The sequence below is a fragment of the Phaseolus vulgaris genome, chromosome 3 (genome assembly GCF_051622355.1).
Source record: "Phaseolus vulgaris cultivar YP4 chromosome 3, ASM5162235v1, whole genome shotgun sequence".
Lineage (NCBI taxonomy): Eukaryota > Viridiplantae > Streptophyta > Magnoliopsida > Fabales > Fabaceae > Phaseolus > Phaseolus vulgaris.
This window is the reverse complement of record NC_143500.1, coordinates 43,010,083-43,031,397: the sequence shown is the minus strand read 5'-3', so window position 1 is coordinate 43,031,397 and position 21,315 is coordinate 43,010,083. Positions and strand designations below refer to the sequence as shown.

The 21,315-nt window shown below is 28.9% G+C and overlaps 2 protein-coding genes across 9 annotated transcripts; both read right to left on the bottom strand.

Moving 5' to 3' along the window:
• Nucleotides 1–3,097: 3,097 nt before the first annotated feature.
• LOC137807787 (uncharacterized) lies at nt 3,098–6,064 on the bottom strand. The gene is made up of 2 exons (XM_068608581.2): nt 5,794–6,064; nt 3,098–4,568 (listed from the first exon to the last, which is right to left on the bottom strand). The coding sequence occupies exon 2, from the start codon at nt 4,547–4,549 to the stop codon at nt 3,362–3,364; it is 1,188 nt and encodes a 395-aa protein (XP_068464682.1). The 5' UTR covers nt 4,550–4,568; nt 5,794–6,064; the 3' UTR covers nt 3,098–3,361.
• A 3,590-nt stretch (nt 6,065–9,654) lies between these two features.
• On the bottom strand, nt 9,655–17,287 carry ALDH12A1 (aldehyde dehydrogenase 12A1). Of its 8 annotated transcripts, none has more exons than XM_068608578.1 (16): nt 16,987–17,287; nt 16,020–16,102; nt 15,475–15,578; nt 15,025–15,092; nt 14,261–14,318; nt 14,007–14,120; nt 13,673–13,756; nt 12,820–12,924; nt 12,410–12,523; nt 12,101–12,232; nt 11,925–12,014; nt 11,688–11,777; nt 10,649–10,858; nt 10,429–10,539; nt 10,047–10,126; nt 9,655–9,964 (listed from the first exon to the last, which is right to left on the bottom strand). In XM_068608578.1, the coding sequence occupies exons 1-16, from the start codon at nt 17,064–17,066 to the stop codon at nt 9,826–9,828; spliced, it is 1,662 nt and encodes a 553-aa protein (XP_068464679.1). In that variant the 5' UTR covers nt 17,067–17,287; the 3' UTR covers nt 9,655–9,825. The 8 variants fall into 8 exon arrangements, with proteins under 8 accessions (XP_068464679.1, XP_068464680.1, XP_090155643.1 ...); XM_068608579.1 differs by having other exon boundaries at nt 16,020–16,099; nt 16,987–17,256; XM_090299517.1 differs by lacking the exon at nt 14,261–14,318 and having other exon boundaries at nt 16,987–17,122.
• Between the last annotated feature and the right edge of the window lie 4,028 nt (nt 17,288–21,315).

Here is a 21,315-nt window from a genome sequence, read left to right as displayed (position 1 = left end):
AATTTATAATTAAAAGTGTTGCTTATATAATTTAGTGGTTATATTATTGATCGGAAAATTTATTAAAAATATTTTTAATTATATTTTTGTGAGTGTGGGTAAGTTAATATAACTAACAAGTTTTGCAAGGCGAGTGCACTTTGTTAAAATTGAAGCTCGTTTAAGATGTGAGTTATATGAGTGATGTTGTTTTAATGTGAATGTGGATTTAATTTAATTGAATCACGTCTAAAAAGGTATCTCCCTCAATTATCTTTACATAGAAATTTGTGGAGATTGAAAATCTTTCATAGATCAAGGTAGCTCGATTAACATATTTTATCGATTTATTAACATATTTATTCATCAAAGCTAACTGTTTTACTTAATTAAGTCTTACCCAGAACATTTGTTCAAATTTGTTGGAGAAAGGGTACAATGAAATTATGTGTATGTCTTCTCACTAATTGTAGCGACAATAAGAAAATTTGACAAATTATTGTTAGATATATACTCATCAAAGTCAATATCTCTTATATACTCATGAGATGATGAATGCTAAAGTAGTTTAGAACCATTATCACCACTTCATATCTGACCATGAAATTTCCATCAATGATGAGAATATTACATTCATCAAATATGTGCCAAAAAGATATTGGAGAATGTTACTTTAAGGTTTAAAAGTTTAGCCTTGTACTAAATACTCAAAAAAATGAAAAGTATATAAACTTCACCCAACAATGAAGTTAAACCTTATGAGAAAATGTTAAAGCCCAACAGTGCAATAAAAATTGAGTAAAGGAAAACCAAGTTTCCTTCCTTTCACCCTTCAATCTATGTGTTAAATTGGCCTGGTTTGGTTCATTAAATTTGAATGTTATAAATTGAATACTTAAACCAATTATTATTAAATTTAATTAGTTGAATCCATGTGAGATGTCATTATATTAAAAAACTGAGTCAATTTAATTGTTTCTATTTGGATCCTAGATTGAAAAAATTGATCTAAAGCAATAGACAACTTCTCCCACAAAGAAAGTGAGACAATAAAGGAGAGAAAACTCTTAAATAAAATAATGACACAAAGTTGGAGTTGAAAAATCTACAATTCACACAAAATAAATATATCATAAACCAATGATTTGAACTTCGGACAACAATCTCACTGATGAAAAAAGTAAAATGTTAGTTAATTTTTTTTCAGTAATGTAGTGCAAAAGAAAAATAAAAGTACTATGAAAGATCGATAAACCAATTACAACTTTGAAATCTAATATATTCTTCACTCTATTTAAAATTATAAATAAGTCACTATAATTATAACACTTCACATATCAATTCATTTTTTAATAACATTAAATTAGATGACACCAATAAATAACAAAGGAACTAAATTAATATATCATTTACAATTTCAATAACCATTTTATTATTTTTTTCTAAATTTCAGAAACTAATTTGATTGCCCGTTACTATGTCAAAAACACCAATATAATTTACAATTTTAGATATCATTTCCTTAACTTTAAAGAGAATTTCACTAATAGTAACAATTTGAACGACTAAATTCACCAAAAAAAATTATTTTTGTACTATTTTAAAAATAATTATTATAAAAGTCAATAAATTTATTGTACATGTTAATTTATGATGACTAGATGAACATAAAACAAGGTTGCATATTACTTTTTTAAAAAACATAAACATTCATTAATTTTTTATAATTCTACGGTATTATCCTATGTTAAGACAACTTATTTGTCAAATAATTAAGATAGAATTAACTTATATTATTGAATAGAAAATCAATCTTATCAATGAATAATTGATTAACTTTAATAAGTTTCACTTTCTAATTATTATTTTCAACTACAATATTTGAATATAAAACTAAGTAAATACTCTCTTTTTTAATTTACAAATAGAGTAATATTTTGAGCTTCTCAAACATAAATCATCAAAGTTTTTCTCTTATTTATAAATCCTATCTTAACAAAAACAAACGTATGTGCTTAGAATCTAATATTGAATGTCAAGGGATGTAGTTTTTGGTTGATCAGGGTATAAGTAGTTATAAACCCCTTAAAAAATGTAAAACCAAATCTATTACATATATAAAACCAAGAAGTTGTGGAATCAATATCATTTTAAATTTTGTTTTAAGCAATTGAAAATTGAAATGTTATTATTGTTCCTAATCATTGAAAACAGAAATATCATGGTTCAGTTTTAGCAAGGGTACCAGAGATTGAAGAGGAATATGAATGATTTTACTATTACCTTTTAACTGCATTTATCTGTAAAAGATTTGAAAACCTAGCTTAAGTAGTTTCTTTAAGCTATTTAGTGCGACTGTTATGAATAAAAATCAAGGTCAATCCTTAATACATGTTGGAGTCTATTTGTCCGGAAAAAGATTAATTAGTAGTCTATAAAGACTAAATAATTGTTGCATATGTCTCTCTCCAAAAATTCAATTACATTATAAAGTTAAAATATGTTCATGCCAATTTTCCTCTAATATATAGTACCAAATATAATATATATTCTTGCATTTTCACTGAAATAAGACATAAAACTTGGGTTAAAAAGTAACAGACAATAATAAAATTTACTCTTAAAAATTCATTGACTCCCTAAATAAGATAATTATGGCAAATTAAATTAAGTTTGAAAAATAATTTATTAATACAGTCTGCAAATGACTCATTGTTATATTTAACATAAGAAATAGTTTCTCAATTCTTTTTTTACTCATCTCAACGGATTACCATACAGTTAGTTCATTATTTGTGAGGCGTACCTCACTTCAGCTTACCTTCCTTCTGTTGCTTTGTGCCGAGGCAACATACATACAAAAACTCCCTCGCAAGTCATAATGTGACACTAGAAATGTGGATCACAAAAAAAATTATATGCATCACAAAGCAAGGCATACACATACCAAATAAGTGACTCAGAAAAAGGTTAAATCATGGTATTAATATTACGAAGTTACTGCTATTGCTAAAGGTTGGTAATCACCAATTGATATTGGTTTCCTATTTCATCTTCGAACAGTATTATATACGGACATAGAATCCTAATATAAATAAATAAAACAAACAAAAGGCACTTTTCAAGATAACATTTTTCTGGATATCAAAGATAGATTGTGTGAAGACATGCATCTCCAAACGAAATGACAATCATGATCCTTAACCACAAAAATACACATCCTGGATAATTAGGACGAGGAGTTGTGTTTTGGTCTCTATCGACGTATTTTGTAGATGATACAAAAATAAAGATTTGTGCTCATTGACCATTGTTCATGTACGGGTACATCATTAGCAAAGATGCGAAAAAACAAATCAGATGAATCTTCTTCAGAAGAGACTTACAAATTTTCGTCTTTGATCTTTAGTTTGTCCACTGCATCAGCTATCAAGTGACAAAATTTGGCTTCAGCAGTTAAACAACTAACCACTCCTTCAATTGATCTCAGCTCCTCGTGAAACAGTGGATGTAACACCAATGAAGAAAATTTCTCATCTAGCAGTAACCCAAGGCATTTTATAACATCTTCAAGTTTAGGAACCCAATCGCAAGCCTCCAAACGCAAAACTGATGAGGCTCTTGGACATGGTCCTGCTTGAGGAAACCTCTCATATTTCTTCAACCACTTGGCTAAATAACGAATCAAATTTAGTAATTCTTTGCCATTCAACTTACTGAATGAAGGGGATAGCATCACATCATTGATGTTGGATGATGCAATCAGATAATGCAAACAAGTCTCAGACGCAGAGAAACCATCATATGCCATCATAAGCAAAATGGAAGCCTCCTTTGCCATAAGCAATTTCTTCCTCTTCAACTTGCTACCACTTAAAATCCCGATCGCTAACACCGCTTGCCTCTCCCACTCCTTCTTCACACTTACAATATTGTCATAAGCATCTTTGGATGGAGAAAGAAAAAACCGGAAAATGGTGAGTATTTCTGATGAACCAAGATCGAAAGCATACTTTATGCACAAACAGATCAAATCAGACCGCTTTTTTTCCACTAACTTGGTGATCAGGTTCGAATAGCAAGAATGCTCAATAATACCATTAATAATCAAAGCCCCAACCACTTCCCAAATCTCCAAAGAAACACACCCATTCAATACCAGGCCAACAACATCTTTACCCATGTATACTCCAAGCTTATCAATTAAAATATTGTAATAATCACTACTGGATGAATCAACCTCAATCACAACTCCTACTGTGTCCCTGATGTTTTTCATATAAGAATTCAAACTACTAATAAATTCATCCTTATCCAAATTATTAGTGTTTGTGAGCTTAGCATTCAGCTCTGTAAAGAACTTTTTGTTAATGTCAATGATCTCAGCATCAGTTAGCGGAATATGCCACCCAATAAGGGGCCTTACGAGTGATGAAGAAGATTCTTCTTTAACTTCGGCCTTTAACTTGGGTAAGACACTGTCTGGGTTCAGAACAATTGGGTAGTCCAAAGGTAAATCAAGCGGTTTTGAATTGATTGAAGCATCCTTAATTACTTCTAACAAAGTCATGATTGAAATTTCCAGATTCCTGCAAAGCAAACAGAAAAATAAACCTCAAACACTCAGCCTGAGGACACTATACAGAAAAGGAATTCATTCTATTTATCAGCAGAAATAAAAACAGTTACTATATGGTTGAGAAAAAAAAATTAAACATATAGAATCTCTAATAAGTAGTGAAGGTGGCATTGAATGACATATCAAAAGCTGTTAAGTAACAATCGTTAGAAACCAACGAATCAGTACAGTAAATAAGATGACAGAACAGAATCCAAACTCAAGGAAAGCTAAAGAGAAAGAGGGTATGGTTTAGTAGTTACAATCAGAAGCTCATAACACGATTGCTACGGCCGCAACTGTTGGTGTCAGAACTACACACGAATCTATCTAAATTTAAAGGGATCCAAGTTCAACATATTTATTTTCACTGCTAAAAATGGGATGGAATCATGTGCAATAACCAAAAATAAAAAGTCCCTAAATCCACCCTACCATCATAGGATGACAGGGACTATTTTAAAAAAAGATGGAACTTTAAAACTTCGAATTATCGTAGACCATTTTTAATTTCTCCAAAGAAGTAAAAGGGACCTAAGTAATTAACCAAGTCAATTGTCTCACTAAGTCACACGACAAAAACATTTTTTTTTTCGAATATTTCTCATATGCCCTAGCATAATTGATTTTTTCAACTCCAAATAAAAAGAACAGGAAAAATAGTTACCTTACCACCACACCACAATATCTTATAGTTCTTTTTAGTATGTTTTGATCATGCACCCAGTGTGTATACAATATATGCAATTACTGTCCATATTGCTATACAAGCAGGTTAGTGAGATAATAAATATTTATCAGGTCAAGAGGCTCCCACAGACAAGAATTATTTTAAAATAAAGGAGAACTAATACATGTACAACACTCTAGGCAATGCCCTCCAACAAATTTATTTTTAGTGAAAATAAACTATCTGTAACTAAAACTTTTGTATCATACAGATTTAACAGACTAGATGACCAGGGATAATAGAAAAGAGTTGAATCTCCAATAAGCCAGGTAAATATAAATATCAGAATTACATATGCCAGATGAAAAGGACTGAATCACCAGCAACAACCTTTTGGCAATGTCAAAGACCCACGAGCATTAACACAAACACATAGAACGCAAGCACAGGATGAAAATAAAAATCGAAACTTTTCATTAAGAACCAGAGAGAACAAGGCTTGAGGAGACGGAGAATAAAGAGTTACCTCTGCAACAGTCACAGGCGCAATTGGAAGGGTATTTGACGGGCGTTGACAGAAGAAAGCGGAATAGAGGAAGATACAGAAAGAATTGAAAATAAGATTAAGAAAACTATAAGGAATCCGAAGAAAGGTGGCAGTTGATAGAGACCAAAGTAGAACAGCAAAACGGAGGAGCGACTATTTTTTCCTCTCTGTCGGCAATAAGAACCAAATGGTGGAACAGCCTTTCCCCTCTCTGTTGCGATGCCAGGATTTAGGGTTTTGTCATTTTAATCTACAATAATCATTTTATTTTTAAATATTTTTTCATTTTTGTAATCTTTAAAAGTTATATACGCATATGTTAATTAAACGGGAAAAATATTAATTAATCAAAATATTCTTTTACATTTTGTAACAAATTTATTATAAAAAAATATTATATTTGATATTTTGTAATCATAGTTATAATTATAATTGCTTAAACTTGTATCATTTATTTAATGTTCTATTCTGTATTTTTTTTTTTAATTAATAACATAATAGTTTATGGGTAATGATAGATGGACAATTCACTTTTTTATATCATCACATTACAACTCTCATTAATATTATTTTTTTATATTATTTAATTTCAAATTATATTAAAAAAATAATAATTATTAAATTATATGCAATTATTGTATGTAATATTATACGATATTGCATCAATTATGTATAATTACTTTAATAATAATATAATCTCATGATTAATATCCTACCTAATTAGATTGTGTAATTTATGAGAGAAACTTCTTGTATATTTTTCATGTAACCTACACTAAGAAACCTCTCTTCTTCTTATTTTATCATTTTCTTATCAATTATTTTTTATTATATATATTTATTTTGAAACTCATCACATCAAAAGTTGTATATAATTTTAAGGATCCTCAAATTATATTTTTCATAGTTTATAAAGTCTTAAGTTGCTTATTGTAATAATGTTTTTAAGGTTGTATGTTTATTTTGTTGTTGTTATTTATATTTATTATTTTTTATATTTTTATTTACTTTACTTTTGTTTTATGTTTTTTTATTTATTTTGATAATTCTATATATTGAGGAGATATGCATTATAATTTTGATTAAAAGGTAACTAGCTAGATTTCAATAATTTAGCAAGTTTAATTATTATTTTTGAGATATTACTTTATTTTCTCATACTTGAGATAACCCTACCCTGTTTAAATTTGATATCACTAATTATGATATCCTCATATCAAACATTCCATTCAGGTCTTTAGTAGTTTTATATGTTTAGGCGCAATTCAAAATGACTTCTAGTTATAAGTTCAGAATTTTTTAAAATCAGAGCTGAGTTTTTATTTAGGGAAATTTTTTTACTTATTAAAAAGTGCGTTTGGATTATCATAGAAGTAAAAAAAATAAGATTGTTTACATTGAGGAAAGAGAATAAAGAGGGATAAAAATAAAATAAAGGATTTATAGTTTATTTGATAGAAATAAAATAAAATAATTATGTAATATAGTAAACAATCAAAAGATCTTTTATTAGTATTTGATAAGAATAAATTGTGGTATGATTTCATAAGAAGTAATTATTTAATAAAATTATAAATAACAATTAAAAGATATAGTTAATTTATTCTACTAATGTGCATAATTTTTTTTTATCAAGTCTTCATTCATTCAATCAAATTAATCACATTTATTAATAAAAAATTAATTAAATTTATTATTTTTTCATCAAATCAAATTACTTTACTTTTTATTATTTTATCTTCAAGTCAATTATTTACGTTGACACTCTTGATCAAACAAACTATAAAAAATACTTAATTTATTGAATTTTGAAGAAAATTTAAAATTTAATGTTAAAGAGATGACGATAACATATTGAAAAGAATATATATTAGTAGAGTACATAATTTAAAAAAAAATATACTTTAATTATCATTAAAAAAATACCATTAAATTTAACTTAACACATTAGTGGTAGTATTGGAAATCTCACATCAACTATAGATAAAAAAATATTTCATAATATATAAATAGGTGCAAACCTCACATTATAAGTCGATTCTATAATGTTGAGTTAAGTTTAAAGTTCACTTTTTAATATGGTGGGTTATTTTAGTGATAATTTTAACCATGTTAATAATATAATAATAGTTTATTGATTATGATAACATTGTTTTTTTTACCATTTTAGCGTAATATTGTAAAAAAATTACTATAATAAACATAATTTTTAAAAAATATAAAAACAAGTAATTCGTATTTAGTGTGTATAATTTTATATAAGAAAAGTTGTGTTTATCAAACACTACTTTAGTTAGACCTTGAAATTAGGAGTGGCAAAGTGTGTGGGTTGAGCAGGCTGGCTCGCGGCCCGCTGAAAAAAACACGGGTCAGGTTACTTATTTTAACCCACCGGCCCGCTTAGGCTCACCCCACATAACTTTAAAATGTATACATTTTTTCTGCACCTCCATATTTTCTTCATGTAGCCTTATATTTCATATTCTGAAATTTTTAATAACATCTTACTATGCATGTCTCATGAAAATAATATTATGAGAACATTTACATAATGCATCTAAATAAATATAAATTCAAAAGTTTTATTTAATTTTTTTAAAATATTTCTTTACAAACCAACTCTTATGCGGGCTAGAAAAATCAGCCCACAAGCGAGTCAAGTACAGGACGGGCCTATGCAAGATGGGTTCACTATATTGCCACCCCTACTTAAAATCAATAAATAAGACGTAGATGTAAAAATAACTTTAATTGTAAAATTTTCATCGATGTTTATTGTACATGGCTTTGCCTTGTTTAACTAGTAGTTGTTTAACTAGTAGTTGTTGATTGATTGAAATTGTGAATAAGAAATACGACTTCATCTTTTTAAGGAAAAGTAATGCACGTCTTCAATACAAAATTAATCAACAAAAATGGAATATAACAATGATAACTTTTGTTAATTAATTTTACTTTGTCGTATTTAAATATAATGACTTTAATAAAATATTAACATCTTGTTCGAATGTAACATCTTCAGTTCTATTGAAGTTGTGTATATTGTTTAGAACTTTTGGATAGGTTGAGATTTTTTAATTCAATCATCATGCAGTAAGACTTAGCCTCACAACAATTTACACAACTTGTCTTCGTAGTTGAAATTGGTTTTTGGTATAAAAAAATTAAATTTCTTTGGGTTCTTTATATTATTAAAAATAAGAAAGGATATACTTATAAAGATACATGATTATTTTATTACAATAAAAGTGTGTTATAGTAAAATATAATGAAATTCAAAGTTGGTGGTTCAATCAATTTGATGCAGAAGGTGTTGATCAATAGAAAATATGATTTTAAATTGGCTCCAGGTAAGAGTGGGTACTTCTTTTATAGGTGAATAGTTTAAAGAATAAAGTTGTCACAACTTAAAAAAAAACATATTAAGAAGTAGTTGGTAAGGTTGGTTTACATTTATGTGTGTTTTCGAAATATTCAAATTATTTTTGACAGATTTATTTGGATAGTTTCAGAATAGGAGGTGTTCCATAAATGGTCACTTAAATTTTGAGCTCAAGAAATAATTTTTATCCATGGAATGATATAACATGATTTATCATAAATTCATCAACTTCAATTTGATGATAATTAAAATGAGAAATAATTAAATTTTGATTTCACTATACATATATTGATAGTTGATAATAAAATATGAGATTGTGACAATAATCAATTAAAATTCAAGCTGATTTTTCATGATTTATTCAAGTATGTTTGGCATCAATAGAAGTTGCTTCATTTTATCATGTCAGAACCTCAATCAATGATAAGCACAATAATATATTAGTAATAAAAAAACCCTAATCAAAACTCAATTTCCATAAATTTATTGAAAAATCTAAAAATGTTGAGGGTTTTGTGGCATACATGTTAACATACTTCCTCCTAACTTACAATCTTAATCTCAATGTTTCTGCCACAAATAGAATCCTAGTCTTGCATTCCTACTATTCCTATCATAGGAATTTGTTTTCAAGTAGATGGAGGAATTTCCCAATTCTTTGGCACCGGCCCATAATCATAGATAACTTCTCTGTGACAAGACCATACAAGTTTTATGGCCTCTGGTGTTCCAATTCCTGCACCTCTTGCATCACCAGCGGGTCCAAACCTGTAATGAAATTATTAGTTTCAACAAAACATCATTAATTATTTATTCACAAGTAAAATAATTTAAAAAAAAATCAAATTACCAGTGATTCTGCGGTGCTCCAGTTGTTCTTGCTCTTAAACCAGCATAAGTAGTACCATTTACCGACTTGCCAATAACTTCCTGCAAATCATGATAATGTTTCAGAAAATTTCATATCACACTTATTTATGTGCTCGGCAGACAAGTCATCTAAGCTTTTGGAGTTGAACTCTAATTACCACAAAATCTTGCAGGCAATTTGATCTATTATACAGAACATATTTTTACATATGTGCAGTATAGATAAATAGTCCAATAGTCTAAACCTCTATAATTTTATTTCATGAATCACATATGAAAACGCGAGGAGTTAATGATTTCATGATTAAAATGAGCAATTGATAGGAGTGGGACATACATTAAAAATCTGATCAAATTCTTACCTGTAAAAATAAAGGATCGTTTGAAACTACAGCAGCTGTTAAATGGTTATGCATTCTTTCCAAAGCATCCAATACAACTGATAGTTCACTATTTTTGTAATCGGTCACAATCTGAAAAAATATAAAAAAAATTATTTACGTAGCAATAGAATAAACTTTTTTTTTTTCAAATATGCATCTGCAAACTTTATTTTCATATATTTAGTCTCCTTTTCCGTACCTGAAAGGGTCCAAATATTTCTTTTGTCACAAGCTCAAAATTCTTATCCTTCATAATTTCTTCAAGAGGAACATAAACAGCTGTTGGTTTAATTGCACCATAAATAGACGGAATTGAATGATCCTCCAAGGGTCGACCTCCAAAAAGCAGCTTTGATCCTGGTATCTCAAGCAACTTATTGACATGTTCAAGCATTGAATCAGTAGTAACCTGCAACATATAAGATGAAAAATCATGAAGAACTCCAAATCAAGTAAATTAAACAGTAAATAAATATCAGAACATCCTATTTGGATATAAACAGTTTTCCAAAAAATAATTTCTTTTTGAATATACTAAGGTTAGACATTTATTAGTAATGTCGAATTAATGTACTAATTTCTAAAGACGGGTCTAAATCAATGGCAGAGCTGGCGACATTTGGTAGTTAACCTGCAAGCAGACCCTTATTATGTTTTCCTCCCACTCACCTCACCTCTCTCCCTTCTTTAATCATTACAGAAAAGCACGGATAGCTTATGCATTTTGTAAATGTTAAGTAAAGGGATTAAAGGATGACAATTGAAACTATTACATTGCACATACATAAAATCCATTCATATAATTCAGTTTGTCTTTCAAAGGGGAATTGCATTCAACTTCTTTTAACTCGGCTCCAGGGAGAATCAAATTTTAAATTCTAAAATTTGAAGTAAAAAATTAGTGCATGGAGTGAGATACAAACACCAGTTCTAGACAATGTAAAAGGAATTATAACCACCAAGCTAAGACATTTGATTGGAAAGTATATGACAGTCAATTTATATAACTAAATTTTCTCCACAATTTATATTTTTAATAAATATCGGTTCATGTGTTTAAGCAACGGCCTACTGGTTCAACAGGTACTATATTGACTTGGTACCATGACAGCTGATGGTACGTCCAGTTCTGATAACATTGCATATATTATCCATCATAGATTGTCACAAAAACAACTTTAAATGTCATATCCAAGTTCAATTACTAAAAGGGAAAATGACAGACATCTAATACTTACTGTGAGGACTGGGCCGATTGTCAGGTCTGTCAGCTTTCTTCTTTCAGCAAGATCTTTCATCTTAGATAGCAAGGAAGTTTTAGACCAGTTCTGAACCAGAGAGATTGAGGCCGTGAAGTTAGTAAAAACAATACATAAGTGCATTTTATAAAGTACTAAGCCGATGTACATTTTCACAGTAGTTCTTGGGGTCATTTAATCACGAATGAAGTTTGCAAGATATCCAATGTGACAAACCTCATGCATAAATAATAATGATTGGGCCGAGCATTTCTGACCACTGCATGCATATGCATCTTGATCACATACCCACGCAGTGTAATCTTCCTGAACCAAGAAACCATAAAGAAACTATTATGGAACTGAAATTGAATTAGTGCCTTTATGATATCCAAAAATATTTTGTAAGAAACCTCATGGACATCAGGACCCAGTATTTTCCAGTCAAATCCAGCATCTTCCAATTTAACACGGCCCTTCAAATCAACCGCCAACTTCTCAGCCACTCTTGAGCTACCAGTAAAAAGGGTCATTCGTGGATTTGCCTGTAAATTTAATACTACTTCATGATCCGATATCATATTACAAAAGGAACATGTAACCATGTACAAATATCATCCGACAAAATTATAAATAGAGGTCAATATGAGTTAACATTGAGATCATCATCAAATAGAATCATGAATGTAATACAAAATCAAACCATTGGATGAACAAACAACCTCCAGTAACAGCTTGTTCATTATCTTTCCATCTGAATTTATGAAGTCTACATCTTCCACAGGTAAGCCACAGGTATGAAGCAGGCGCAACATTTGTTCCATGACAATGCTCACCTAGAACAATAGTAAAAAATACTCAGAATTAGAAGGATTAACATTTCAGAAATCAAACAGTTTGAAAGGGCCAAAACAAGAATGTGAAAAAGTAATAAATACAATGGTTTCTTTAGGCATGAACCCCTCCCTAACACACATAAATGCACACAGCTATAAAAACTTCGCATCACAACTATTTTCATCATAATTGATTGCAATTAATATTCAATGCAGCCTTAAAGCTAGTCCTGTATGAATTTTGAATTAGATGCAATGTCATAAAGTATCCCAAAATCATTGCCCAAAGAACTCACCTTGCTATCAACTTTAAGGACTGGTTTGTTGCCCATATAAAGTGCACCCATCAATTGAAGGACGGGAATCTCCAAGGGAAAATTAAAAGGAGTAATAATTGCCACCTACAGAACAGAATTTCAGCTTTAAGATTACAGTAGGAGTGAAAGGTGAGTGTTTATAGTGTTAAAAAAAGTCTAAATCAGGCACTCAAGAAAAACTCTAAAACTTCTCCACATTGCATCACTAATCTAAGCAAAATTCAATTCAAAATAAGAAAGCGTCTCATTATTTTTAATGTCTCTTCTTAAGTAGAAGTCAAGTCACATCTATAAAGCATAAACTTTTTTGTAGAAGACAAAATCTACCTTTGATCAAAGATAGCAATCAGAGAGTTTACCTCATAAAAGACTTAAGTTTTCTAGTACGTAAGAATACCTGAATCCAGGGTTTTGCAATATTATCATATGTAACTTACTGAAATTCTATGTAATGTTCTTTTTTTTTCCTTTTTGGGATAAAAGACCTAAAGAACCAAAGGGAAATCAGCAACTCCTGCCAAGGTCATCAAGTCTTTATTCACATACTAACAGTTACACCATAATCCACCTTTTTAATAATAACTTGAAGTCACAGAATTATTATATTTTACTAGGTTTTATATTGGAACAGTTACTTTTATTTTTCTTCCTTCCATCCCTTAGAGCACACTTAACCAATTACTCATAAACTGACTTGTGTGACCACAAGGTAATTGATAATTTTGATACACAAAACAAAGCACTGTTTATGAGAGAATGACAGACTCATTTTTTTGCCTTTAGGACATAGTATGACAGTATATCACGCATATCAATTATAATCATGACTTACAGGACCATATGGCCAACGAAAACCATGACTTTGCTGCCCAAGATGATTTCCAGGTACGGCAAAAGACCTTGCTAGGAAACGAACCTGTCAAGATGAAACAACAAAGAAAAAATCATAACAGGAATTGTGAGCTTATGTGTAAGTGTCTCTGCACATGTGCATAAATCAGTGTTAAATTCTTTTCTTTCACTAATGAGGAATCTAAGCATCAACAAAAGATAGGAAATTGATTAATATCTATCAGTCAATGTGTAATTTAGATTCTTCCATCGTTCTATACAAAGAATGGCATATTTTCATTTATTTAGCACTAGCATGTCTTATTTTGATATACCTGATCCCCGCAAAAATTCTCCAGAAACTTTTGTGTCACGTACACTTCAGCAAAAGCCTGCTGGTAGCTCTTTGGAGAAACTCTTTGTATTAACCTTGTAAAAAAATCTGAAACCTGAAGGCCATGTAGTATAAATTATTTAAAGCATCCAATTAAAGAAAAGTTAACGTTGAATACAATAGGGAACAATACATAATGAAGTAACATTAAAAGAATAACGATAAAATTTAAAAAATCTTTCTTGAATTTGAAACCTTAGGAAGTGATAGCATGTGAGCTGCCTTAGTAGATATATCTCCATACATGAGATATCTGCAAAACATTTATAGCAAAAACCAAATTAAATTTCATAAAGATAGTCAAAATAAGAGCATGAGCATTGATATCATGCTCTAATGCATAAAATACTAGTAACTAAAATGCCCAACTCAGTTGCTTTTTTGGAGTGAAAATGAAAGCTGTGACATTAGAAAGTTTATTTATTCTCATTCTTATCATAGGTGGCTTTCGAATACCAGGGTTCCATGTATTTTAGCTACTCCTCTTAGCAGAAGTTCAAAACCAATCGGCTACGAAGTTCATTCTACCTTCCAACCATTGGTAAGTCAGGAATTATGGAAACACCCCTACGCATTTCCAATCACACCTAACAAACTAATAATCTGAAAATCACATCACGTTTCCGTTTCAAAAGAAAATCAACTAATTTGTCATGTTATTCGCTATCCAGAAAACTGCTGTATCATTTACCAAAAATGCTGTAACCTCTGGGATTAATCAAGACAAAAATACCAAAAATGCTGTATCATCCCCCTATGCATAACTCCGCAGCAAAATGCCATTAGGGCAACAGTCCTATAATAGACAACGTAAAGCATTACACTGTAGGATGAGGATCCCATCATTTTTTTTCATTTTGACCAAGACAAACATAAATAAATCCAACAAATTTTTTTTTATATGTTTCTATTTCTACAAAGAAAATGAAGAAGAGATACAAAGGAATCTCTGCACCTACCTCTCTGGTGCCTTAAAAGGATTATGTACACCATGTTTGGGACAGCTGGACAAGCTTTCCACAAAGGGCTGATAAGTCAAACAAAAGGAAAAATTTAGTCAATATCAAACTACTGTTGAATTCCAATCAAGTACAAAATCATAAATAGCCTTCAAATAGAAATTTATTTCTTTCCATTTTTCACAAGGTGATAGAAACCCTGTCTCACAAACAGAGGTTTAAGGGTTGAACTTGAACCTCTTATTCAAAAAAACAGGTCTGGTGGGTGGTGACTAATAAACGCCTTATATTTCTTAGTTTGAGGGATGAGTAAGGAATAAAAAGAATACAGCCTTGAACATATAGAGCTGAATTCTCACTAAGCAGCAGTTCTTTACTTGTGCAATCAGTGGAACATATTTCAAAATAAATATTAGTTAACAATGCAAATAATACATTACAGGGATGCACCTGAATGCCTGTTTCGTCCACTTCAGCAACATTAATAAATGAGTCTCCATTTAGGGGATCTAGAATTGTATTCCAATTTGAAGATCCTACCCATTTACCTTGCACTGAAAGTGGAGATAATACATTCAGAGTGATAGCCAACAAATCACAGCACAAGAAGTTTGATAAAAAAAAATTAATGTACTTTATAAATATGTGGTGCAGAAATTTACAATAACACTCAGTACCATTTAGATTTTGATATGTGGAAGAATTATGAGAAAAACATTCAGGAATCCTTTCGTTTCCATCACATTTCAAATTCTTTGATGAACATAATATTTACCAAACTGCTTTTGAATTTGAAAGAAAACTTGATAAGCAGGTTTGACACCTTGGAGGCGGAATCATGAAAAATGTAGATGGAAAAGGATTTAACCCCATTTTATGATGGTAACCCTTTTCAAATTTTGGAGCACCAAATTTATCACAGAGTATTATGACATTCATAAGGGTACTAATGCCTATATGCAAAGAACAAAAACATCAAAAGTCAGGATGCATACCCAGGTTCAAAACTTCAGCAGGCTTAGAACCTGATACCTCTTCTGCTTCTACAGTTGCAAATTGCAATGAATGAACACATCTACTACATAATGTAAAAATATGAATTCAGCGCTCAAAAAACACAATTTAAAATCTATAGTAATGAAATAAAGTAATAAACAGATAGTGTAAAACAAAATAAACGAAATAAAATAGAGTTACCAGTTAAAGCTATTACTTTATCTTTGAAATTTTATTTTCAAGAAGTGAAATGTATGAAATTACAGAATGACTTTGCTAGCATTTCTATGAGTTATTTGTCTAAACAATATAAAATAAAACAATGCTCCAGTTGCTCTTGACCTGAATTCCAAAAAATGATCTAACCCAGTCAGTTTGAATAGACATAGCAGATTAAGAAAGAGTGATTACGTTACAAATAAATCAATGAATACATTTTCTAATGTTAGCCTTGTTAATTTCTGGACAGCACTCAGCTTAGGAAATGATAAACTAAATGGCTTAGTCCTAAATCCTTAGTTACTAATTTTTATATACAGAACTAACATTTCAAAATCGTCGTATACATCGCTGTTGTAAGCAGAAAACGACTTAACCATAAAGTACAATATCATTTTTTTTCTCGTGTCTGTTGAGAGAAACCTAAATGCATGTAAGAATATAAATTTCTAACATCGTTAAACGAGAGAAACCAAGTCTATCGTCGAAAGAATTAAATTTCCAAGATCATTTTTCTTCTCTTGTCTGGTGAGAGAAACCTAAATGCATGTAAGAATGTAAATTTCTAACATCGTTTAACAAGAGAAACCAAGTCTATCGTCGAAAGAATATAATTTCCAAAGAGCACATTTCAACCGTTTCACAGAACAGGCTGAGTATCGAATCGATTAAGTTAAATCTCAGAAACTAAACGAGGATCAAACTCGAATCCATGGTGAAATTCCAGGGGAAAGTAGAAGGAGATACCTAGAAAAACTGAAAGCAGCAAAGCCACTGTGGTTGCGTGAAGTTGAAACCCTAGCTGCTCTAACCAAAAGCTTCAACATTCTGATCGTTTTCTTCCTACCACGATCACGGGCTTTCAGTTTAGAATTTAGCGTGTAAAGTTCTGGGATGCTGTCTTGTATATATATGCGTTCAAGAATACGAAAAACCAAGAAAACCCCACGTGTTCAGCAATTACAGGTGTGTACACGTGGAGATCACATCTATTCTTCGTAACAGATTTGGAAAGACTCGCGCTTTCTTATTTTCTGTTCCCTAAAATAACTTTTATTTTCTCAAATTCTATTTTCTTTTCATAAATACTTTCTTTTAGTGTATTTTATTTTCTTGCGATTAAACATCTCAGATGTCATATCTTATAAAAAAAAAATCATAGAAACGTGTTAATATATAACAATTTATATGTATTTTATGTTTTCATTTTTGTTTTTAATTATATTTTTTAAAATTGTAATTTTTACATATATGACAATAAAAAATATATATATAAATTACTAATTCACTAAATATATTGTATGTTTTACTATTCTATAATATTGTTATACTTTTGTTTCTTCAATTTCGTGTCAAGTTGTATTTTATATTATGTTTTCGATATTTTTCATTTAAATTATATATAAAAAAATATTATATATAGAATTAAAATTAATATAAACATAGATATTAATTTTAACACACTCAAAATACAATAGATATTGTTGGGATACAAATTAATAAGAGTATTAAATTGTAAGATCGGGTCTTATATAATAATTTTGGTGCTAAAATTTGTAATTGAATTATTTTTTTTAAATTGTAAAAAATAAAAAAAAAGGTAATAAAATAAAAACTTGCAAAATATTTTTAAAAAAAATTATATGATATGGTAAATCCTATCCAACGTAAAAACATTTCTAATAGAAATTGCTTTAAGAATAAAAATATTTATTTGATCTAAGTTCCGTCAGTGAGTTATGTATGAACTGAAAAAAGTTGAGCAACTTTCTTCTGTTTATAAATAATTGTTTTTAAATTTAAGCATTATAGGATCTCAAGTTAAATTAATACTTTTATTTATTACCAACTTCCACTCTTAAACTTAACTCTAATAGAAGTTACTTATATATGAAATATTATTTTAATATGGTCTTATATACATTGATTGTTTATAAAGTATATATTCAATCTATAAGTCAATATATTTAATGTTTAACAATTATTTTTAAATTTAAATAACTCAAGAGTGCATACACATATTAAAATAATATTTTATTATTAACTAACTTTCCATTTGGTTTTATTGATTTTTATGAAAGGATATTAAATATATATTAATAGAAGTTACTCATAACTAAAAGTATTAATTTAATATAAACCTACATAAAAAGATTAAAGAGAGTTTGACTTTTATACAGAAAATATTATAAGTTTATCTTGATTTTCGTGCTAAAAATATAAAAGTTAAACCAAAGTTTTAACACAATAAATATTATTCAACGTTTGTTATTAGCTTCGTTGATGAAAAATTAAGATATGGTTTTTCTTAAATTAATATTTCATTGACGTGAAATGACAAAAACCGAAGTTCTTAACTAGTACTATCGACGAGTTCACGTTATTTGAACATTTTTAATATGCTTCACTGAATATTTTTTGCATAAATATTTAATATTTTTTTTAAAAATATAATTGATTTTCCAATTCACAAAAACATATTATATATTAAATCGGTTGTCAAGTTTTGTGTTACTAATGCTACCTTTAATAGGGAGGGGAAAAAATAAAGCAAATAGAGGTTAAAAATAAAATAAAAATGAGTGTTGTTTAGTTGAGAAGAGATATTGTTCTTAAATAAGGTTAGGGCCTAAAGAACTATTCGAGTTGCTCCTCTACTTTCTTGGTCGGTCGGTCGGTTTGTACTTTTTCTCAAACAAGTTCTTTTCCTCTTCTTTGTTCATCCTACTCCTCGATCTTTACGTAATCCAAATTCGGATGGTACCCGTAAAAAACATTCTGACACTCAAGTCATATATAGTATTCGACACTTGGTATGTTCAGTATTGTATAATGACGTACATGATTCTTTAAATTTGTGTTATTTATATTATTGTGGTGAGCCTTTCTTATTAGGCCAGATTAGAGAGTTTGGTCATGTTTAGAAGTGTATTACTTAGCTATTGATTGTTGATTAGGCTCACTAATTATGCTTAAGCATAATTGGTTGTGTAGTGTCGGTCGGTGTAATGATCGGATCCGAGATATGGTCTCAGTCGTACGGATTCTACCAGTACATATATGAAGAGAAATAAAGTAGAAATAGAAAACAAAAAAGAAGAAAAAAAATAAGAGTAAAGTACCATACTGGAACATAAAATAGCCAAAATAGAATAAGCATGAAAAAAGAGGTTTAGTATGACTAACTATGCATATAATCAATTATAGGGCTTTTTTTTCTGCACCCCTACATTTTTTGAAATACTATAATTATTCTTGACAATTTTGGATGATTTGATAATAGAATTTTGTAAGCAAAAGATGTTTTCGGAATAGAGATTCTATAAGCAAAGTGTATTTTTGGAATAGAAAATTTAGAAGGCAAAAAATTATTATGAAATATCCTTTATGTAACACATGTTTTTAATTTTCAAAATAATAAATTTGAAATTCATAAAATTTGTTCTGGAAAGTAAGTTTTGGAAATATTCCGAAAAAAAAAATTCGAAAGTCATTTTTAAAAGGAATAAAATTATCTTTTTCAAAATGATGGGGTGCAGGAGAAACCCCCTCAATTATAAAGCAATTGGATCCTACCCTCTTTTTTTAAATGCTTTTTCTTCCTCCACTCTCCCATTTTTAAACCTGTACCTCCACAATTGGATGAAATTAATGAATTACCCCCTATCAACTCCTCCATCACTGTACCACATCACTTTGCCGTTACCAATGTTGATACTGCAGAAGAAGATGAGAGACAGAAAGAAAAAAGATGAGAAAAAAAGTCGTTTAAAAAATCTATTTATAGAACACATGCAAAAAACTTGTTCTGAAAAAATTATTTTAAAAACGCATTCCACAAAATATTATACACATTAATACAATATCCAATTCGATAAATTTTGGAAAATAATCTCAAAGTCACTTTAAATAAAGGTTAAGTGGTTATTCTGAAAATAAGCCTTCTTTACAACCTTCAACCTTCTCTCTTACTTTTATCATATATATATAACTATATATATATATATAAAATTATATATATACAGTTATATATATAATTATATACATAGTTATATATATAATTATATAATTATATATATAGTTATGTTTATATTTTAACTTCTATAGTTTTTAAAAAAATGTAATTTTATTGTTTAATGACTCAATCCAAAAATTGATAACTTAGTTATCAATTTAAAAAAAAGGAATAGTCAAAACAAAATCTGACATATGTAAAGTAGTATATACTTATTTTATATTTTTAGTATTATATTATCATCTTTATTTATATATATATAAAAACACCTAATCTTTTTAGTAGCTCTATTTTAAAAAAAAAAAAATCCTTTAAATTTATACCTGTACCTGCTCAGTATATAACTTTTCATATTAATTAATTTAGTCATTATAATCAATCACACTGATTATCTAAAAAAGGAATTGCAGAATATAAAGAAGTTATCAATTTTAAACTATTTTAAAAAATTAATTTAATAATTATAATTAATCATATTTATTGTCTATTAAATACATCACAAACATCATATAAACGTAATTATAAACAACCTTAGACATTGTAGGAAGGCAATGAAAATATTGTTTTACCCTAAGACCCCACGTAATTTGGGTGATAATTTTTGTTAAAGATAATAGATCCACGACACGAGTCATTAATATACATCATCACGCTAAAATTGGACAACTATTTATGGTTGTAAAAATATTTACAACAACCTTAATTTGGTAACATTATTAGTAAAAAGTTGACCATTATTATTTTCCTACAATGAAAATCATTAGATAAAAATTATTTTTAAAGACAAAAAATAATTAATTATCATATTTACTAAATTAAATATTATTTTAGAGAATAATTATTTTTTTAGTTTTTAAATTAGTTTATATTATTGTTAAATAGTTTTTAAATTGGTATCTAATTAGCTACTAAGGTTTTTGCTACCAACTTTAATATAATAACTTGTAGTTAAAACCTTGTTAACTAATTAGATATCAATTTATAAACTATGAAACAATAATATAAACTAATTTAGAAACCAAAAACTATTTTAGTTTCTAAAATGGTATCTTAGTCACTAA